Consider the following 20,049-nt stretch of genomic DNA (forward strand, 5'->3'; position numbering starts at 1 on the left):
TTGTTTTTGATGCCATATTTATATGCTGATATGTCAACAAATTAGCAAAATATTTTATACACAATATTTTTGCAAATGGTAAAATGACCTAGTAACCGAATGGCGCACACCGATTGTAAACCGCCTCACAAAGAAACCTCCCGTGTTTAATTATTTTTTGTGACGTGGAACTATTTATAATTAAATTTTATTGCAGCGAAAATGAAACGCGTCTACTCTCTTCGCATTATTTCCAACATATCCATCTGATCCCGACATCGGCTGCAGGGACAGTGTCTTAGAATGTCATGGCATATCTATCCGATGCGATGTAAAGTTAGAAATCATCATCATGTACATCCCTCCAGTCACCTGTTGGCCCAGTGGATACCGCCCTGATATCAGAGCACTACATACTGGCGAAAAGCGTATTATCTTTACCGATTTCAATGCCCATCATGATCTTTGGCATTCAAACCTTAAGGCAGACAGCAGGGGTGGGATGTTGGAGGATCAAATAGAAGAAACAATGTTCTGCACAATAAACTGAGACGCCCCTACTCGTATGGTAGGAAGCTGTCACAGTTCGCCAGATCTATTCAATGGGAGAAGCATTCAAAAATTATAACCTCTCTGCCGGTGTGGGTACGCTTTGGTCCACCGTAAAGTCCCTATTGAATCCGTCTAAGCATAATTATAAAATCTCCATTGCCTTTAGCGATAAAGTGCTGTCGGATGCGAAAAATGCGCGAGCTATTTTTGAAGATAATATGTAATGCATTCTACGGTTGACAAAGTTAGACGGCGGGCCAACAGACGCGCACACAAGCATAAATACATCGCGTCCCCAATTGCCATCACCAGACAACATAGCCATGTCGATGCTTAAAAACCTAGGTAAAGAGGGATTTTATTATCTAGCACATGTCTTCAACTTGTCCCTTTCCACGTTCGTCATCCCGAAAAATGCAAAATGACCAAGGTGGTTCCGCTACTAAAGCCTGGGAAACCAGTTAACATAGGAGATGCTTATCGTCCGATATCTCTCTTATCGCCAGTAGCCAAGAAATTTGAAGCCACTCTGCTTCCCTACTTTAATGCAAATTTGCAACTAGCCATTTATCAGCATGGCTTCCGAAAATTACATAGCACTCCCACCGCGCTAAATGCCATTAGCACCCAGATAAATTGCGGATTAAATCCAAACCCCCACCATAGGACAGTACACGTTGCGTTAGACCTGTCAAAAGCTTTTGATACGGTCAACCATGGCACGTTACTGCAAGACCTGGAAGGGTCTCCCCTTCCCCAAGTCTCAAAAGGTGGACAGAAAATTATCTGTCTTGTCGGCAAGCATCGTTGGAATTCAGGAACGTAACAAGAAACCAAGAAGAATTAGACAAGGGATGCCACAGGATGGTGTCCTATCCCCTATGTTTAACTCCTACATATCAAAGCTACCTTTACGACCAGAAGGAGTCACTATTCTTTCCTACGCCGATGACTGCACAATAATGGCCACAGGCCCAGGCCCACAGATCAATGAGCTTTGTAACAAAATAAACAGCTATCTCCCTGATCTCTCCAGTTTCTTCGCCTCGCGAAACTTGATATTGTCACCGACCAAATCATCGACGACCATATTCACAACATAGCGCGCCAAATGTCGGCCGTAATGAAAATTCACGTCGATAACACCACGCTACCGACTGTCTTACACCCTAAAATCCTGTGTGTAAGTTTCGATCAGGATCTACATTTTGGGGAGCATGCAGCCGCAATTGCACCGAAAATCCAGAGCCGTAATAAAATCCTCAAATCTCTTGCCGTCAGCACTTGGGGTAAAGATAAAGAAACGCTCACTACCACTTACAAAGCAATTGGCCGGCCGATTGCATGCTACGCCGGCCCGATATGGTCGCCAAGCCTAAAGGTTACTCACTGGAAGAAAATACATGCCTGCCAAAATACCGCCCTAAGAACCGCCACCGGATGTCTTCTTATGTCCCATCTGCATAACCAGACGCGAATTCTCCCCACTAGGGACAGAAATGAAATGCTAACCAAACAGTTTCTGTTGAATACCCAGAAACCTGGGCATCCCAACAGACATCTGATTGATGAGGCTATACCGCCTATGGGTTTAAGGGGTCATCTCCGCAAGCAATATGAGGAAATACGGCACCTGAGAACACAGCCGCATGACGCAAAAAAGCACGAGCAAGTCCTCAGTGCTATGCACAGGCAGGATTGGTCGCACCTATTGGATCGGGAGAAGCACTGCTACAACAGCAATAACAACAACATTTTAATTTCAATATTCTTGTAAGTGATAGCTATAGTATTGATTTTCTTGGTGCCATTGCCAGCACGGAACTGTTCCTTGTCAATACGACAGTGCCAACAAGGTATGCTATAAACTGCTGCCCTAGCCTTTTCGATTATTATATTGTTTGTGATATGTTTAGTGTCATCAAGTTTGATCAAATTTCTTTTATAACTGACCACGATCTAATTTTTTGCTGCTTAGATATAAACAGAGATCGTAGTCATCTAAGCAGGTCGTTTACTTATCGTGACTTCCGCAACGCAAACAAAACTGCTTTTTTTTCTGATTTTAGAATTATTGACTGGAGCTTATGCTGTCTTCTTGAAGCAACTGATAGTAAACTTGATTTTCTTGTAAGTGTCCTTAAATGTGCTTTTGACAAATATGTACCTGTGCGTGAAGTCTCTGCTAAGTGCTCGTCTTGTCCCCGGTTTACCAAGCAAATCCAAACAGCTATTAATGGGAGAAATAGGTTGCATTCAACTTGAAAAAGAAGAACTTCGCAGTGGAGGTATACGCCGCCGATAAACGCTGCCGCCGCGCCGATTTTCGTCGTTTTTCGCACGCCGCCGCCGAATGTCAAAAATATCGGCGCGGTGGCGTTCGGCGCGTTAATATATTTTCTACATATATAAGACTGTAAGCCTTTTATTGATCATGTCGAAAATTGGTCCGATATGGTCGAAAGGGGTATCAGCGGATGCGCATCACTCTCAGTCATAAGAATCCAATCGCCAAATTTAACTCTATCCACCCGTTCAAAAGTTATTTAAAAAACAGTGGCTTTCATTGTCAGTTTAACACGGATTTTGCATAACCCAATTCACCAAGTTATTAAAACAAATCACTAAAAGAAACGTTATATAAAAAATGTATAAATTTTTCAAAAAATTAATAAGGAGCAATGAATTCAAATAAAATTACCCAAGTTGAACATGTTTCAAATTGTCCTTAAGTTGTTAAAAAAAGCAAATTACCCGAAAAAGTGCCGATTTTTTCAAAAATTCTATTTCCGATTGGCTAAAATAGTAGGCGAAATCAGTGATGCAAAATCCTTTAGTAATTTCCAGGGGTTTAAACACTCTTTTGAAACGATTCTTACCCCATACTTAAGTGGAAGATATATGTACATATGAGACGGGTTTGAAAAATAACATGGTCTTATATTCAAACATCTGTTGTTTATTTGCGAAACTATAAAATAGCATCTGAAATGTTAATTTTGATTTTCACACTTCATCATTCAATACCCGAGTCTCTTGGTTTGACACTTCTTAAAGTTGGCGGCCATATCCCCAACTAGGCCAGTTGAATGAATCACATTGACTTATCTTGTTGGGTTAACATCTTTCAACCTAAAATCGGTCGACTTTCATTCTTAAATACCCTTTTGGTTTAACGAAGACTATTGAAATCAATGTTACGAGCACAAACGCCTGAAAATTTTAGTCTATGTTTAAAAAAAAATTATCCAGGGTATTTGTAAAATTTATTATGTGGGATTATACTGTTTTCGCCTATAAGTTACGCAATAATATCCACTTGGACTGGTTACGATTTCGAGGACGGCATCCTTGGCCGAATAGCTACTCCCTAATGTTTTAAGGTGTTTCTCTGGTAGTGCTCGGCAGCATAAATAAATAAATGTAAGGAGCGCTAAGCTCCGAAGAGATTTTAGGTCAATTAATTTTCGTCGTGCTCCTTTTCATTTTGCTTTCAAACTGGCAGGACGGGACTACATGTTTTATGCCGACTCCGAAGGACATCTGCTTTGCCCGGGGCGTGAACCCAGGATCTTCGGTGTGGTAGGCGGAGCACGCTACCATCACACAACCTTGGCAGCATAGCTCAACAAAAAAATTCAGTCAGACAGTCTTCGGTGTTGCACCTAGAGCTTCTTGTAAAGTGACGTCGGCGAAGTCGCAGTCCTATAGCCTCTGTGCTGGCATGTAGTGTGGGTGTCAGGAGGCATGGTAGTGACTGGTGGTGGACAGGCCTTCTACTGTTCGCACATCGGGAATTATAGCTCTTAAAACAGCTGAACAAATTAGAGGGGCCCTTTGCCGCGATCAACAATAGGCGTTGGTGTTAATCGTTAAAACTGTGAGCCATTAGTATTAAAAGGCAATTAATAGCAACCGTAAGTGTCAAAGCTTTATGCGTGACCAGCAAGGGGCCACAAATAATTTAAATAAATCTTGTCTACAACGAGTACTACGCTTTATACGAGACATACGGACAAAAGGTATCCATTTTAAGTACTTAAATTTTTGTCGGCAGACGCAGCAGTACCAGTCCCTTAGACCAGGGTTAGGTTCGAAGCCTCCCTGGAGTAAGTGAATGCAGGACAGTCCCTCCGCAAGGAGCTTCCCCTGAAATTTTTTGAACGATCCGAGAGACTTTGAAGCAAAAACCCCCGATCTTTCTGAAATTTCAAATAGAAAAATCAAGCTTTTTAAAGTAAGAACACCGGCCTAAGCCGTCACGCCTCCGCCGATATATAATAGTGCCTACGCCGCCGCCGCCGCCGATATAGTTATCGGCGTAAACCGCTACCACGCAGAAACTTGGCAAGCCTTCAAATGTTCTAGAAATAGGACTACATATATAGCAAGGCTAGAAATCGCAAGCTCTAAGGCTTAAAACTGAATACCGCTCTCCTTACTAGCATCCTGTGGGGCAATATTAATAAGTTACAAGTTTATACCAAGGAAAAGGTAGAGTGTACTACTCTCCTGATGTGGTTAACATCCTTTCTTTCAGGTAGCACGTCCTGCGTAGCAATAGCTTGAACCCAGTTTGAATTTTCCACAGTGTCTAAACCAGATGTGGGAAGGTGTGTTTTTGAAATCCCCTCCAATGCTCTAGGTGAGGATGGGCTGCCGATCAGGGTCCTAAAACTGGTTTTGCCATTAATCATTCGAACCCTTACCCATATCATCAATCATGCCATTACCACCCATTGCTTTCATAGTCTGTGGAAAGCTGCAACTGTTTTACCTGTAGTTAAAAAGAGTGGTGTTTGCTCACCGTCCGATTTTCGTCCTATTAGTGTTCTGCCAACCCTTTCGAAGGTTTTGAAACAATACTTAATGCATGATCAGATTTCTAGATATATCAATGAGCATAATCTACTTTCCCCTCTTCAGTCAGGCTTTAGTCATAGCTGCGCTATTACAATGCTCAAGATCTTGGATGATCTGAGAACTCCCTTTGACGATAATTATCTAACGTTGTTATGTCTTCTTTCGACTCAGTTAATCATACGCTATTATCAAGCAAGCTGAAGTTTTTCTTTGGGTTTGGTAATCATGCCCTCAGTTTAATGAACAGCTACTTAATATTCAGATACTACGGGAGAACCTCAGGGATCCATTCTTGATCTTCAACCTTTTTCTAAATGATATTTTATTTATCCGACTCGTTTAGCAAGTTGATCGCCTTTGCTGTCACGTCAATGATGACTTGTCAATCATATACAAATGGGCGACTTAAAATGGTTTGTTGCTAAGATGTCATAAATCTTTTGTGCCACCTATCGGCTAAAACCTGAAACTTTGCATCCTCACACAAAGTACCTACCTATTTTTATATCTTTCATGAAAATGAAATGGTATATTAATTTCGTCACGAAGTCCTTCAAGGAAAATAGATAGACCCACCATTAAGTATACCGAAATAATCAGAATGAAGAGCTGAGTTGATTTAGCCATGTCCGTCTATCCGTCTGTCTGTTTGTATGCAAACTAGTCCCTAAATTTTTGAGATATCTTGATAAAATTTGGGGAGCGGGTGTATTTGGGTGTCCGATTAGACATTTGTCGGAACCGGCCAGATCGGGCCACTATAGCATATATCCTCCATACAACCGATTTTTCAGAAGAAGAGGATTTTTGTCATATCGTTCTCACTTTAACAGATTGAAGCTTCAAACTTCACCATATACTTTCGTATATTGCACATATTGTTGTTTGAAAAAATTTATGAGATCGGTCGTATATATAGTATATATCCCCCACAACAGATTGTTCAGATAAGAAACTTTTCGTAATTACTGCCCTATTTTAAGAGCTAGAGGCTTCAAATTTCAACGAATGCTTACGTATATAGCATATATTGTTGTCTGAAAAAATCATAAAGATCGGTGGTATATATAGTATATATATATAGTATATATGGGTTATTCCATCCCATTTCGACCAATTTTGAACCCGACCCCTTTAGAATTGGCTGAAAGTTTTTCTTCTTTTTCTAGCTTACGAAAGACGTTTTTCAGAAATTTTTCAAATTTTTTCATCCAAACACAAAAAAAGTTATGAATTTAAAAAAACACCGTTTTTGTTTTCAAAATGCTATAACTTTTTCAAAAATTTACCGTTTGGGATCTTTTTTTTTAAATTTGTTTTTAAATGTACTTTTCGGAAAAAATACAAAAAAATTTTTAAAGTTTTTTTTTGTAATTTTTCAGTTTTTCGAATTTCACCATTTTTTTTTTTCTCATAAAAAACTTCAATCAATTCTGCAATCATCCCCACTAATCCCGGAGTGGGCCGATTTTTTTTTTAATTGAAAAAAAAAATTTTTTAATTTTTGTGTATTTTTTCCGAAAAGTACATTTAAAAACAAATTTAAAAAAAAAGATCCCAAACGGTCAATATTTGAAAAAGTTATAACATTTTGAAAAAAACACCGTTTTTTTTTTTTAATTCACAACTTATTTTGAGTTGGACACCGTTTGTAAGTATTAATTTCAGTTTTCTACCCTTGATTGTCGACAACATCTCAACTGACCCTTTTCCCAATGCCTTAAGACATTCCTTTCCAGCTGCTTTAATGTTGTATTCCCCACGAAATGGTGCATAATCCAGAAGAAAATCTTTATTGTTGGTCACATTTTTACTAGTGAAACATTTGACTTATTTTCATTATGCATCTCTTTATTCTGCTTATTTTTTGATGGTCGACCGTCTGCCACCGATTTTTTTAAAAATAGGGGCTCTTGCTCCTCATGGTAATCCTGCTTCTTGAAATTACGCTCAAAGTTGAACACTCAACTCGTGGAAACTTTTGTCTTCATCTTTTGACAAAAGCATCCAGCTCGACCGAAATGATTCAAATTTGAACGGTAAAATGTTTAGCGTTTTGTACAAAAGAATAAAATCTGGCAGTGAATTCTCACCTTTAGCAGTTAATCCATTGTTGAGATCATTCCACAGCCCTCGCAGTATGGCAACATGAGTAGGTACATCTAGATTTTGATCCTAATTGAATAAAAAGAAGTCACAGCAAAAGAAGTTGAATAGCTGGTCTCTTGCATTTGCTTCAAATTGATCCTTCAATGCCTTCCAAGTTTCAAAAGCGGTCTATTTGTCCATGACCTTTTGATATACTGCATCCGTTATTGAACTTGTCAGCATCGTTTTTGCGTAGCTGTTGGCTTCTCGGTAGAAATCCTCTTTAGACTTATGAGCTCTTATCTCGGCATCTGTTGGTGTATCAGACAATGGCTCCGGCTTAGTCAGCTTCCCATCAATAACATCCAAACATCCTTCGTGGTAATCAAGAAGACCCCTTATTTTTCTTTTCCATATTGGCCAATCTGCTTCCGTAGCCAATACTCGGATGCTTGAAACATCCATTCCACAGCCTGGGCCCATAACCTTTTATAATTTCGTAGTTAATAGTAATGGTTTATTAGAATTGAATGTTTCGAATGAAAAAATATTAGACAGAATTTAAAAATTCAATAGTAGTACAAAAGATTACCTGATCTAGAAAACTCAAATATAATATTGCAAAGTACATTTTACTATAATATAACAAAACTTCAACACCTTTCACTTGTTTAAATTCAAATTTTCCGGTAACTCGCAAGTTATATTTTGTTGTGAATACCTTCACCAGATAGCTACCATTTCTATTTGTCGTCTTATTTTTCATTCTTTACTCAATTGAATTTCTGAACTGAAGAATAATCATTTAATTATTTTATTTAAAATCTGTCTTGTTGTGACAGATGCTCAGAAGTGGCCAGAAGAGCCTAATTGTGCTGCTTAAAGATGTGCTGCAGAAATTAGAGCAGAAAACAAGTGGACGGTCATGAGAGGAGCGATGCATCAACGATTAACGATGTAGAGGTGGAAATGTTGACCACCAAAGTGCATACCCTTCGTTCATTAATGCCGAGCCCACCAGGGACCACGACATGTACATATAACAATGGTAGTCGTTCATGACTTGTTCCGCAGCCTGCGGTCTCTGCATATAAGCAGATAGACATGCCAGTGATGCAGAAACCTTTTCCAGAAACTGCGCAGCCATACTAACCGAGGACAACGCTCTCTGTACAATCTGTACAAATTAGGTACATACGCTATCAATATACAACACAAATTAATACCAGGTCATCAGTACATGAAAATGCAGAGCGATTACAAAGAGAAACATTTTTACAGCAGCCGAGTTAACAGCGGACATTCATATTCTTACATTAATGCAACAGGGAACATATGTACATAAGAGCGAGATACACACACGAAGTGGCAGCGATATTGACAGAGTTTGATCCGCGTGAGAGTTCATATCCATCAGTGCAATTTGTCGAAAGAATTGCAGCTTTTGCAGTTCTCAGTAAGCTTAAAGGGGCTGCAAAGGGAGGGGCGGATGCGCAGCCAGTATTTTGTAGTTAGAAAAAGCGTAGGCAGATTTGTAAATGTAAAGGCTCCATTACTGATACTTAGCATATACTTGACTTGACTTGGCGTAAAATTGGCAACTTAGCCACGATTATACTCCACTTAGCGCAGACAATCTGGCATCATAATCAATAAATGTCAATTTGTATGACAAAATGTCAAAATGAAATGGAAACAAACATATGGCATCTCAAAATATAAAAGTCACTTAGAAGTTACATAGAAAATCAAAATTCACAGACCTTTAAGTCAAGTTAAGTGTTGCTAAGTTTTGAGTAATCAGTAACATGCAATGTTCATTTAACAGAACTGTAAGTGACAGTTCTCAAGTCAAGTCAAGTCTATGCTAAGTATCAGTAATGGAGCCTTAAGTGTATAGGTAAGTGAGAGCGCATTGATCGCGCGTCCCAATTGGTTTTCGTGTCAGTCACTTGCTAGACAGCAACTAACAAAGACTTTTATTTTTTGGTGCGCAATATGCGAAGCGAACAATTTTTTATGCTAACGAAAAAAATTATACGTACATTCCTGCATATTGTGACGAATATTAATGAAGCAAGCTGCTACAGTCATTATATCTACACATATGTACGTACACGCAGCAGAGAAGAGATGCACAAACACATGCAGATATCTTATCTGAGATGCTCCCAAAAGTATGCAATTGTAATTGTGGAAATGTCGCTCACAAATACACGCATATGAGAAGCTATATACGTGCATCTGTAGTTATAATTATATGGAGGTAACTAATTAAATTCTGGAAGCGCCTAGAAGATGCCACGAGGAAATAACAGAGTATAAAAACACCAGAGGTAGAGGCGCTACAGGCAGTTTCAGTTAAGCACGCTATCTGTCGGGCAATAGATCAGTTTCATTTAAGCTATCAGTCAGTTTGGTTATTAAGCAAGCTATTTGCAAAGTATAAGTGTTATTTTGAAGTACTTTAATAAAGGCCATTTTTCCATTATTCAATATTGGAGTTATTTATTCAACCGTTTAGCGATACGAACGTTAGCAGAAGATTGCAAATAAGGGGAATTGCAGTAAATTCGTTACAATATTGTGTGCTATGTATGGACCAATTGCAGTTATTATACCAAAAGGCCCAATGATTGTTTAAAATTTTGTTGAAATATCCTAAAATTATTATATAAAATTGGAGGTTACAAATAAATGAACTAGAAATTCTTATTCAGTATTTATTTCTGCCATTTCCACCATGAAAAATTGTAATTCCAAAAGTTGATGTTTGCATAAGTATGCATGCAAACTGGTCAATGGCAACAGTGCTTTGCTGTAAACAATACACACACAAATATGTTATGTACATGTACACAGGCGCACATATTGATTCCTACGGGCTTGAAGGCTCGGTCAAACGTATTTCGTACGACAAACGATCGTACGTATGGCACACGTCGGTGGGTAACTTCCGCTTTAGTCGCCGCTTGGCACTTGGCGTAGCAACATCGGTGATAGGTATCGGCTTATCGGTATCAAAATATGTACATATGAATAATTATGCGCGATAAATATGCTTGTTGTTAGCTCGTTGCTTGCTAGTAAGCGAATAAATGAAACATCAATTCACCCGCACTTTCAATTTTGAAAAGCCCTGGTTTAAATTCTATTTCAAATTAAGAAAAGGAAAACAAAAAAATCTTTAGCAGAAAATCGAAATTATGTGAATGCGGTAACATAGCCTTCTTGCTACATAATCTGATTTAACGTTGTTACATGCCCCAAATAATCAAAAAAAAAAAAAACAAAAGAAATTCAAAACCTCCCGTCGCAAAAGTTTATTAATGTTCAACAAAAAAAAAAATAATATTTATTACTTTTTTTTTTTTCGTACTATTTTTAACGTAAAATTTTTAGTAGAATTTAATGACGATGTAGTCCCTCAAGTGGTGCAAATAAAACACGAATTGGTTGAATGAATACAGATATACACACCAGTTAACTTTTATCTATTGATGCCTTACTTACCCTTTTCATTAAGGTAATCATTTTAGAGAAAACAAGTAAGGAAGGCTAAGTTCGGGTGTAACCGAACATTACATACTCAGTTGAGAGCTATGGAGACAAAAGAAGGGAAAATCACCATGTAGGAAACTGAACCTAGGGTAACCCTGGAATGTGTTGTTTGGACGATATGGGTATCAAATGAAAGGTGTTAATGAATATTTTAAAAGGGCGTGGGCCTTAGTTCTATAGGTGGACGCATTTTCGAGATATCGCCATAAAGGTGGACCACGGGTGACTCTAGCATTTGTTTGTACGACATGGGTATCAAATGAAAGGTGTTAATGAGTATTTTAAAAGGGAGTGGGCCTTAGCTCTATAGGTGGACGCCTTTTCGGGATATCGTTATAAAGATGGACCAGGGGTGACCCTAGAATGCGTTTGTACAATATGGGTGTCAAACGAAAGGTGTTAATGTGTGTTTTAAAAGGGAGTGGCGTCCGCCTTTTCGAGATATTGCCATAAAGGTGGACAAGGGGTGACTCTAGAAATTTTTTGTACGATATGGGTATCAAATGAAAGGTGTTAATGAGTATTTTAAAAGGGAGTGGGCCTTAGTTCTATGGGTGGACGCCTTTTCGAGATATCGCCATAAAGGTGGACCAGGGGCGACTCTAGAATTTGTTTGTACGATATGGGTATCAAATGAAAGGTGTTAATGAGTATTTTAAAAGGGAGTGGGCCTTAGTTCTATAGGTGGACGCCTTTTCGAGCTTTCGCCATAAAGGTGGACCAGGGGTGACTTTAGAATTTGTTTACGATATGGGTATCAAATGAAAGGTGTTAATGAATATTTTAAAAGGGATTGGTCCTTAGTTCTATGGGTGGACGACTTTTCGAGATATCGCCATAGAGGTGGACCAGGGATGACTCTAAAATGCGTTTATACAATATGGGTATCAAACGAAAGGTGTTAATGAGTATTTTAAAAGGGAGTGGGCCTTAGTTCTATGGATGGACGCCTTTTCGAAATATCGTTATAAAGGTGCACCAGGGGTGACTCTAGAATTTGTTTGTACGATATGGGTATCAAATGAAAGGTGTTAATGAGTATTTTAAAAGGGAGTCGGCCTTAGTTCTATAGGCGGACGACTTTTCGAGATATCGCCATAGAGGTGGACCAGGGATGACTCTAAAATGCATTTATACAATATGGGTATCAAACGAAAGGTGTTAATGAGTATTTTAAAAGGGAGTGGGCCTTAGTTCTATGGATGGACGCCTTTTCGAAATATCGTTATAAAGGTGGATCAGGGGTGACTCTAGAATTTGTTTGTACGATATGGGTATCAAATGAAGGTTTTAATGAGTATTTTAAAAGGGAGTGGGCCTTAGTTTTATAGGTGGACGCCTTTTCGAGATATCGCCAAAAAAGGTGGGCCAGGGATGACTATAGAATGAGTTTATACAATATGGGTATCAAACGAAAGGTGTTAATGAGTATTTTAAAAGGGAGTGGGCCTTAGTTCTATGGGTGGACGCCTTTTCGAAACATCGATATAAAGGTGGACCAAGGGTGACTCTAGAATATGTTTGTACGATATGGGTATCAAATGAAAGGTGTTAATGAGTATTTTAAGAGGGAGTGGGCCTTAGTTCTATAGATGGACGTCTTTTCGGGATATCGTTATAAAGGTGGACCAGGGTTGACCCTAGAGTGCGTTTGTACATTATGAGTATCAAACGAAAGGCGATAATGAGTATTTTAAAAGGGAGTGGGCCTTAGTTCTATAGGTGGACACCTTTTCGATATATCGCCATAAAGGTGGACCAGGGGTGACTCTATAATGTGTTTGTACAATATGGGTGTCAAATTAAAGGTATTAATAACAATTTTAAAAGGGAGTGGTGGTAGTTGTATGTGTGAAGGCGTTTTCGAGATTTCGACCAAAATGTGGACCAGGGTGACCCAGAAAATCATCTGTCGGGTACCGCTAATTTATTTATATATGTAATACCACGAACAGTATTCCTGCCATGGTTCCAAGGACTTTCGATTTCGCCCTGCAGAACTTTTTCATTTCTTCTACTTAATAATGGTAGGTGTCACACCCATTTTACAAAGTTTTTTTCTAAAGTTATATTTTGCGTCAATAAACCAATAAAATTACCATGTTTCATCCCTTTTTTCGTATTTGGTATAGAATTATGGCATTTTTTTTCATTTTTCGTAATTTTCGAAATCGAAAAAGTGGGCGTGGTCATAGTCGGAGTTCGGCCATTTTTTATACCAATACAAAGTGTGTTCAGATAATTATGTGGACAGAGTTTAGTAAAGATATATCGATTTTTGCTCAAGTTATCGTGTTAACGGCCGAGCGGAAGGACAGACGATCTACTGTGTATAAAAATTGGGCGTGGCTTCAACCGATTTCGCCCTTTTTCAATATCGTCCTAGAATCTAAGCGCCTAACAAATTTCACAAGGATTGGTAAATATTTGTTCGACTTATGGCTTTAAATGTATCCTAGACAAATCAAATGAAAAAGGGCGGAGCCAGGCCCATTTTTAAATTTTCTTTTGTTTTTGTATTTTGATGCACCATATAATTACTGGAGTCGAATGTTGACATAATTTACTTATATACTGTAAAGATATTAAATTTTTTGTAAGTGGGCGTGGTCGTTCTCCGATTTTAATAATTTTTATAAAGCATAAATATAGTAATACAAGAAACGTTCCTGCAAAATTTCATCATGATATCTTCAACGACTGCCAAATTACAGCTTGCAAAACTTCTAAATTACCTTCTTTGAAAAGCGGGCGGTGCCCCGCCCATTGTCCAAAATTTTACTTATTTTCTATTCTGCGTCATTAGTTCAACCCACCTACCAAGCTTCATCGCTTCACCGTCTTTGGTAATGAATTATCGCACTTTTTCGGTTTTTCGAAATTTTCGATATCGAAAAAGTGGGCGTGGTTATAGTCCGATATCATTCATTTTAAATAGCGATCTGAGATGAGTACCCAGGAACCTACATACCAAATTTCGTCAAGATACCTCAAAATTTACTCAAGTTATCATGTTAACGGACGGACGGACATGGCTCAATCAAATTTTTTTTCAATACTGATGATTTTGATATATGGAAGTATATATCTATCTCGATTCCTTTATACCTGTACAACCAACCGTTATCCAATCAAAGTTAATTTACTCTGTGAGCTCTGCTCAACTGAGTATAAAACTATGTGTCCAACATTCATCGCACAAAAAAAAATCCAAAATTAAATATTTTAGAACGATTTAATAAAGAAACCAGCTAATTGGATTAGCTAATTTCATCGCTTTTATCCAATAAATAATCCAGTTCAAAGCATGTGAATCAATATGTTACAGGTGTGTATGTATAATGTACCGATTCATCCTCCTTTCGCTGGCCATTTGATGGAGTGCGGTCGGTTGAAGGTAGATTTTATGAATTTAGAAAAACACAATTATTATACTCAGTTGAGCAGAGCTCACAGAGTATATTAACTTTAATTGGATAACGGTTGGTTGTACAGATATAAAGGAATCGAGATAGATATAGACTTCCATATATCAAAATCATCAGTATCGAAAAAAAATTTGATTAAGCCATGTCCGTCCGTCCGTCCGTCTGTCCGTTAACACGATAACTTGAGTAAATTTTGAGATATCTTGACGAACTTTGGTATGTAGATTCCTGGGCGCTCATCTCAGATTGCTATTTAAAATGAACGATATCGGACTATAACCACGCCCACTTTTTCGATATCGAAAATTTCGAAAAATTGAGATAATTCATTACTAAAAAGGGATAAAGCGATGAAACTTGGCAGGTGCGTTGAACTTATGACACAGAATAGAAAATAAGTAAAATTTTGGACAATGGGCGTGGCACCGCCCACTTTTAAAAGAAGGTAATTTAGAAGTTTTGCAAGCTGTAATTTGGCAGTCGTTGAAAATATCATGATGAAATTTGGCAGGAACGTTACTCCTATTACTATATGTATGCTTAATAAAAATTTGCAAAATCGGAGAACGACCACGCCCACTTTTAAAAAAGTTTTTTTTTAAATTGAAATTTTTACAAAAAATTTAATATCTTTACAGTATATAAGTAAATTATGTCAACATTCAACTCCAGTAATGATATGGTGCAACAAAATACAAAAATAAAACAAAATTTCAAAATGGGCGTGGCTCCGCCCTTTTTCATTTGATTTGTCTAGGATACATTTAATGCCATAAGTCGAACAAAAATTTACCAATCCTTGTGAAATTTGGTAGCGGCTTAGATTCTAGGACGATAACTGTTATCTGTGAAAAAGAGCGAAATCGGTTGAAGCCACGCCCAGTTTTTATACACAGTCGACCGTCTGTCCTTCCGCTCGGCCATTAACACGATAACTTGAGCAAAAATCGATATATCTTTACTAAACTCAGTTCTCATAATTATCCGAACTCACTTTCTATTGGTATAAAAAATGGCCGAAATCTGACTATGACCACGTCCACTTTTTCGATATCGAAAATTACGAAAAATGAAAAAAGTGCCATAATTCTATACCAAATACGAAAAAAGGGTTGAAACATGGTAATTGGATTGGTTTATTGACGCAAAATATAACTTTAGAAAAAAACTTTGTAAAATATGTGTGATACCTACCATATTAAGCAAAAGAAAATGAAAAAGTTCTGCAGGGCGAAATCAAAAGCCCTTGGAATCATGGCAGGAATACTGTTCGTGGTATTACATATATAAATAAATTAGCTGTACCCGACAGATGATGTTCTGGGTCACCCTGTTCCACATTTTGGTCGATATCTCGAAAACGCCTTCACATATACAACTACCACCACTCCCTTTTAAAATTCTTATTAATACCTTTAATTTGACACCCATATTGTACAAACACATTATAGAGTTACCCCTGGTCCACCTTTATGGCGATATATCGAAAAGGCGTCCACCTATAGAACTAAGGCCCACTCCCTTTTAAAATACTCGTTAACACCTTTCATTTGATACCCATAATGTACAAACGCATTCTAGAGTCAACCCTGGTCCACCTTTATAACGATATCCCGAAAAGGCGTCCACCTATAGAATTAAGGCCCACTCCCTTTTAAAATACTCGTTAACACCTTTCATTTGATACCCATATCGTAAAAAAATTCTAAAGTCACCCTTGGCCCACCTTTATGGCGATATCTCGAAAAGGCGTCCACCTATAGAACTAAGGCCCACTCCCTTTTAAAATACTCATTAACATCTTTCATTTGATACCCATATTGTACAAACAAATTCTATAGTCATCCCTGGTCCACCTTTATGGCGATATCTCGAAAAGGCGTCCACCCATAGAACTAAGGCCCACTCACTTTTAAAACACTCATTAACACCTTTCATTTGATACCCATATCGTACAAATTAATTCTAGAGTCACCCCTGGTCCACCTTTATGGCAATATCTCGAAAAGGCGTCCACCCATAGAACTAAGGCCCACTCCCTTTTAAAATACTCATTAACACCATTTATTTGGTACCCATATCGTACAAACTAATTCTAGAGTCACCCCTGGATTACCTTTATAACGATATCCCGAAAAGGCGTCCACCTATAGAACTAAGGCCCACTCCCTTTTAAGATACTCATTAACACCTTTCATTTGATACCCATATCGTACCAACAAATTCTAGAGTCACCCCTGGTCCACCTTTATAACGATATCCCGAAAAGGCGTCCACCTATAGAACTAAGGCCCACTTCCTTTTAAAATACTCATTAACACCTTTCATTTGATACCCATATCATACAAATAAATTCCAGAGTCACCCCTGGTCCACCTTTATGGCGATATCTCGAAAAGGCGTCCACCTATAGAACTAAGCCCGACTCCGTTTTAAAATACTCATTACCACCTTTCATTTGATACCCATATCGTACAAACAAATTCTAGATTCAGCCCTGGTCCACCTTTATGGCGATATCTCGAAAAGGTGTCCACCTATAGAACTATGGCTCACTCCTTCTTAAAATACCTTTAATACCTGTCATTTGATACGCATGTCATACAAACACGTTAAAGGTTACCCGAGGTTCATTTTCCTACATGGTGATTTTCCCTTATTTTGTCTCCATAGCTCTCAACTAAGTATGTAATGTTCGGTTACACCCGAACTTAGCCTTCCTTACTTGTTTTTTATTTAACACCTTTTTCTAACACCCCGTCTTCATAACTGATATCATTTTTTGAGGCTTTTTGACTCGCTCACTCGCCCACTGCGACCTTACATTAATCTTTTCACAATACATATATATATATTTTTTTTGTATTCGAACTTCTAAATATTTTTCGTTCTCATTTTTTTTCTGCACTCTAAATCCTACATAATAATTTATTATTATTCTTTTAGATATTTCTATTAGATATTATTTTTGTTATTTCTTATTTTTTGTATCCACACATACAAATAGTTAGTTTTTATTTCCTTTTTAACAAATAAGCTTTTTTTTCTTTGTATCACTTTTCGGTTCACTTCAGGTATTGATATAATTTATCCTTCAGATTTTGTAATGTTTTTTTGTTTTTTCACTTGTAAGTTTTTAATTTTATTAACTTTAAAAATTTTAAAATTTTTCTTAGTTTGACGCCGTGCACGGCCGGGACAAACTTTTGATTAGTATATAATATTTTTGTTTCTTTTTTTTTGTATTGAAACTTTCAAATAATTATTTTAATAAATATTTTTTTTTCAACAAATTTACTTTTTTTTGTATGACTTTTCCCACTTGTTCACGTGTTCATATAAAAATTCTTTTTTTCAATTTTTTTTGATTTTATAAATTAAAGAAAGTTCTTTTTTTTATAAATTTCCCTTTGTAAATTTTTATTAACTTTTAAAAATAAAAAAATACACGAGGTGCGTGGGCGGGATTTTAAACGATTTAATTTTTTTTTACTTTTGTTTTCGGATAACCGATCATGTTTCAACTCCTTCAGCAACTGCCTTGTCCAACTTTTCGTAAAACTTTTCTAAGTTCGGTATCCGCCGCAATTAAGCCACTTCCTCTCCAAAAAAAAATTGTTTTCGAACTATTTTCTATTCAAAAAATTGCTTACGAGCTATTTTTCTTCGTTATTCGGCTGTTTTCGAACTATTTTCCTTTGTATAGTTTTTATATTTTTAGTCTCTTCAAACTTATAGGATTTTTATTTTACTCCCATAATTCACGTATTTTAATAAGCAATCTCTCATGTAATTTCTGTAACATTTTCCTACACAAATCCCACAGTTTAAGCCCTGCGTTTATGATGCCTGTTAACATCTGTTCCCACTTCTATTATTAGTATTTATGTTCGAACTCATTATTGTAACATTAACTTGAACTTCGGAACTGATCATATGCTGTTAAACCACGCTCTCTATTTGGACGTGCCCTGTTAAAATACTACATGTTTGCTATACCATCTACTAATAAACGAGAAGCATTTCCTTTGGCTACCGGAAATAGAATGCTTATGACTGGCGGATATCAGTCGAACCTCACACATTTGCGAAACTTTCACCCAGGAGGGAAAACTTAAAATATGTGATAAACTTTTACTTTTGTTTTTAGCATGAGATAACGTCTAATGTCATTGAATCCAGGGTAATAAAATTATGTAGGAATAACTAATCTCCCGGCGTCGGATTTTTCAACTACACTGTGTATTTTTTATTGCAGATGATGTACCAGCAGCATTTTCGAAACCACATTTCTATTATACAACATATAATTGGAGTGAACACTTTGAAGGACTCTTCCCAAATAGTATCGACCACGAAACGACAGTAGTAATCGAACCAATATCTGGTATCCCAATAGAAGAAAGGTACAAATTTCAATCAAACATTCCCTTACCAGATATGTCAGGATATAGCAGGGAAATGCAGCGATTCAGTGAAATGGTTATACCTGCCTACTGGTATGAATACGTGAGTACTTAGTAATATTATTCACAGTGGCAAAAACATCGGGTCGTATTCATAAACAACGCAAAAACCTCCTGGTATTTAACGAACTTCATTCAATACCAGAGAATTTTTCTATGCGAGGTCGCCCCTCGGCAGTGTTTTATTTATTTATTTTTATTTTTTCGAAAAGTCAAAAACAACAATGGTTCTTAATGACTAAAACGAATCACTAAGCCTGACTAAAAACAGTTTTAAGTAAATTAAGAAAAACAGACTTTGGAAAAGAAAAATCAAGCATAATAGAATTAGAGATCTCATTAAATTCACGTAGAGAGCGCGACAATGGAGCATTTATAACATGTTTGGCAAGCACTCCGAGTGTACTTATGCCATGAAAAGCTCTCAGTGAAAACTCATCTGCCTTGCATATGCCGTTCGGAGTCGGCATAAAACAAGAAGGCCCCGTTCCGCCAATTTGTAGGAAAAATTGAAAGCAGCACGATGCAAATTGGAAGAGAAGCTCGGCCTAAAATCTCTTCGGGGGCTATCGCGCCTTAAATTTTGTTTATGGTTTTTGTGTGAGTTTAAACTACAGTTAAAATTTATTAGAATTTATAACCCTGCAACTTTGACCGCTAAACTAAGATGAGTATTAAGACTTAACTGTGGTTTAAGCTCAAGCTTAAAAACCGGGCCTTACATTTCATCGAGTGAAGCCAGTAGTTTTTTGCTGTTTTGGTAGTAAAATATTTTACTTAACTAACCCATTTCGTACATCTGTTGCGTTTTCGCAACAGCAGAACTACATTTTTTTTTGTTAAAGAAATAAAATCCTTCTCTAATAACAAAATCAAAAAAATTGTATAAGCCATGTGAGCCTGCCTTGGGAGGATTCATGAGAAACTGAACCTTAATGCGGAGATAACTTTTCTTACAAAACTGGAGAACGTGTGAATACAAATGTTCTACAAACCTTCAAATTCATTCTTTAAATGCATTTTTAACACATTTTTCTTTCTGCTTAAAGTAAAGTGCTGATTAAACATTTCCAATTAGGTAGAAAAAGCTTGTTTTGAAAATGCTGTCAAAA

The 20,049-nt window shown here is 37.3% G+C and overlaps 1 protein-coding gene across 3 annotated transcripts in view; it reads left to right on the forward strand.

Annotated features, from left to right (window-relative positions):
* LOC137244220 (scavenger receptor class B member 1) overlaps window positions 1–20,049 on the forward strand; it is a 159,743-nt gene that overhangs the window by 38,750 nt on the left and 100,944 nt on the right. For 2 of the 3 annotated variants that reach the window (XM_067772908.1, XM_067772909.1), the window contains exon 4: window positions 18,730–18,980. In XM_067772908.1, the coding sequence (XP_067629009.1) occupies window positions 18,730–18,980 (251 nt within the window). The remainder of the gene's footprint in view (window positions 1–18,729; window positions 18,981–20,049) is intronic. The other variant, XM_067772910.1, reaches the window with a different exon arrangement.

This window comes from Eurosta solidaginis, chromosome 3 (assembly GCF_040869045.1).
Source record: "Eurosta solidaginis isolate ZX-2024a chromosome 3, ASM4086904v1, whole genome shotgun sequence".
In the NCBI taxonomy this organism is placed as follows: Eukaryota; Metazoa; Arthropoda; class Insecta; order Diptera; family Tephritidae; genus Eurosta; species Eurosta solidaginis.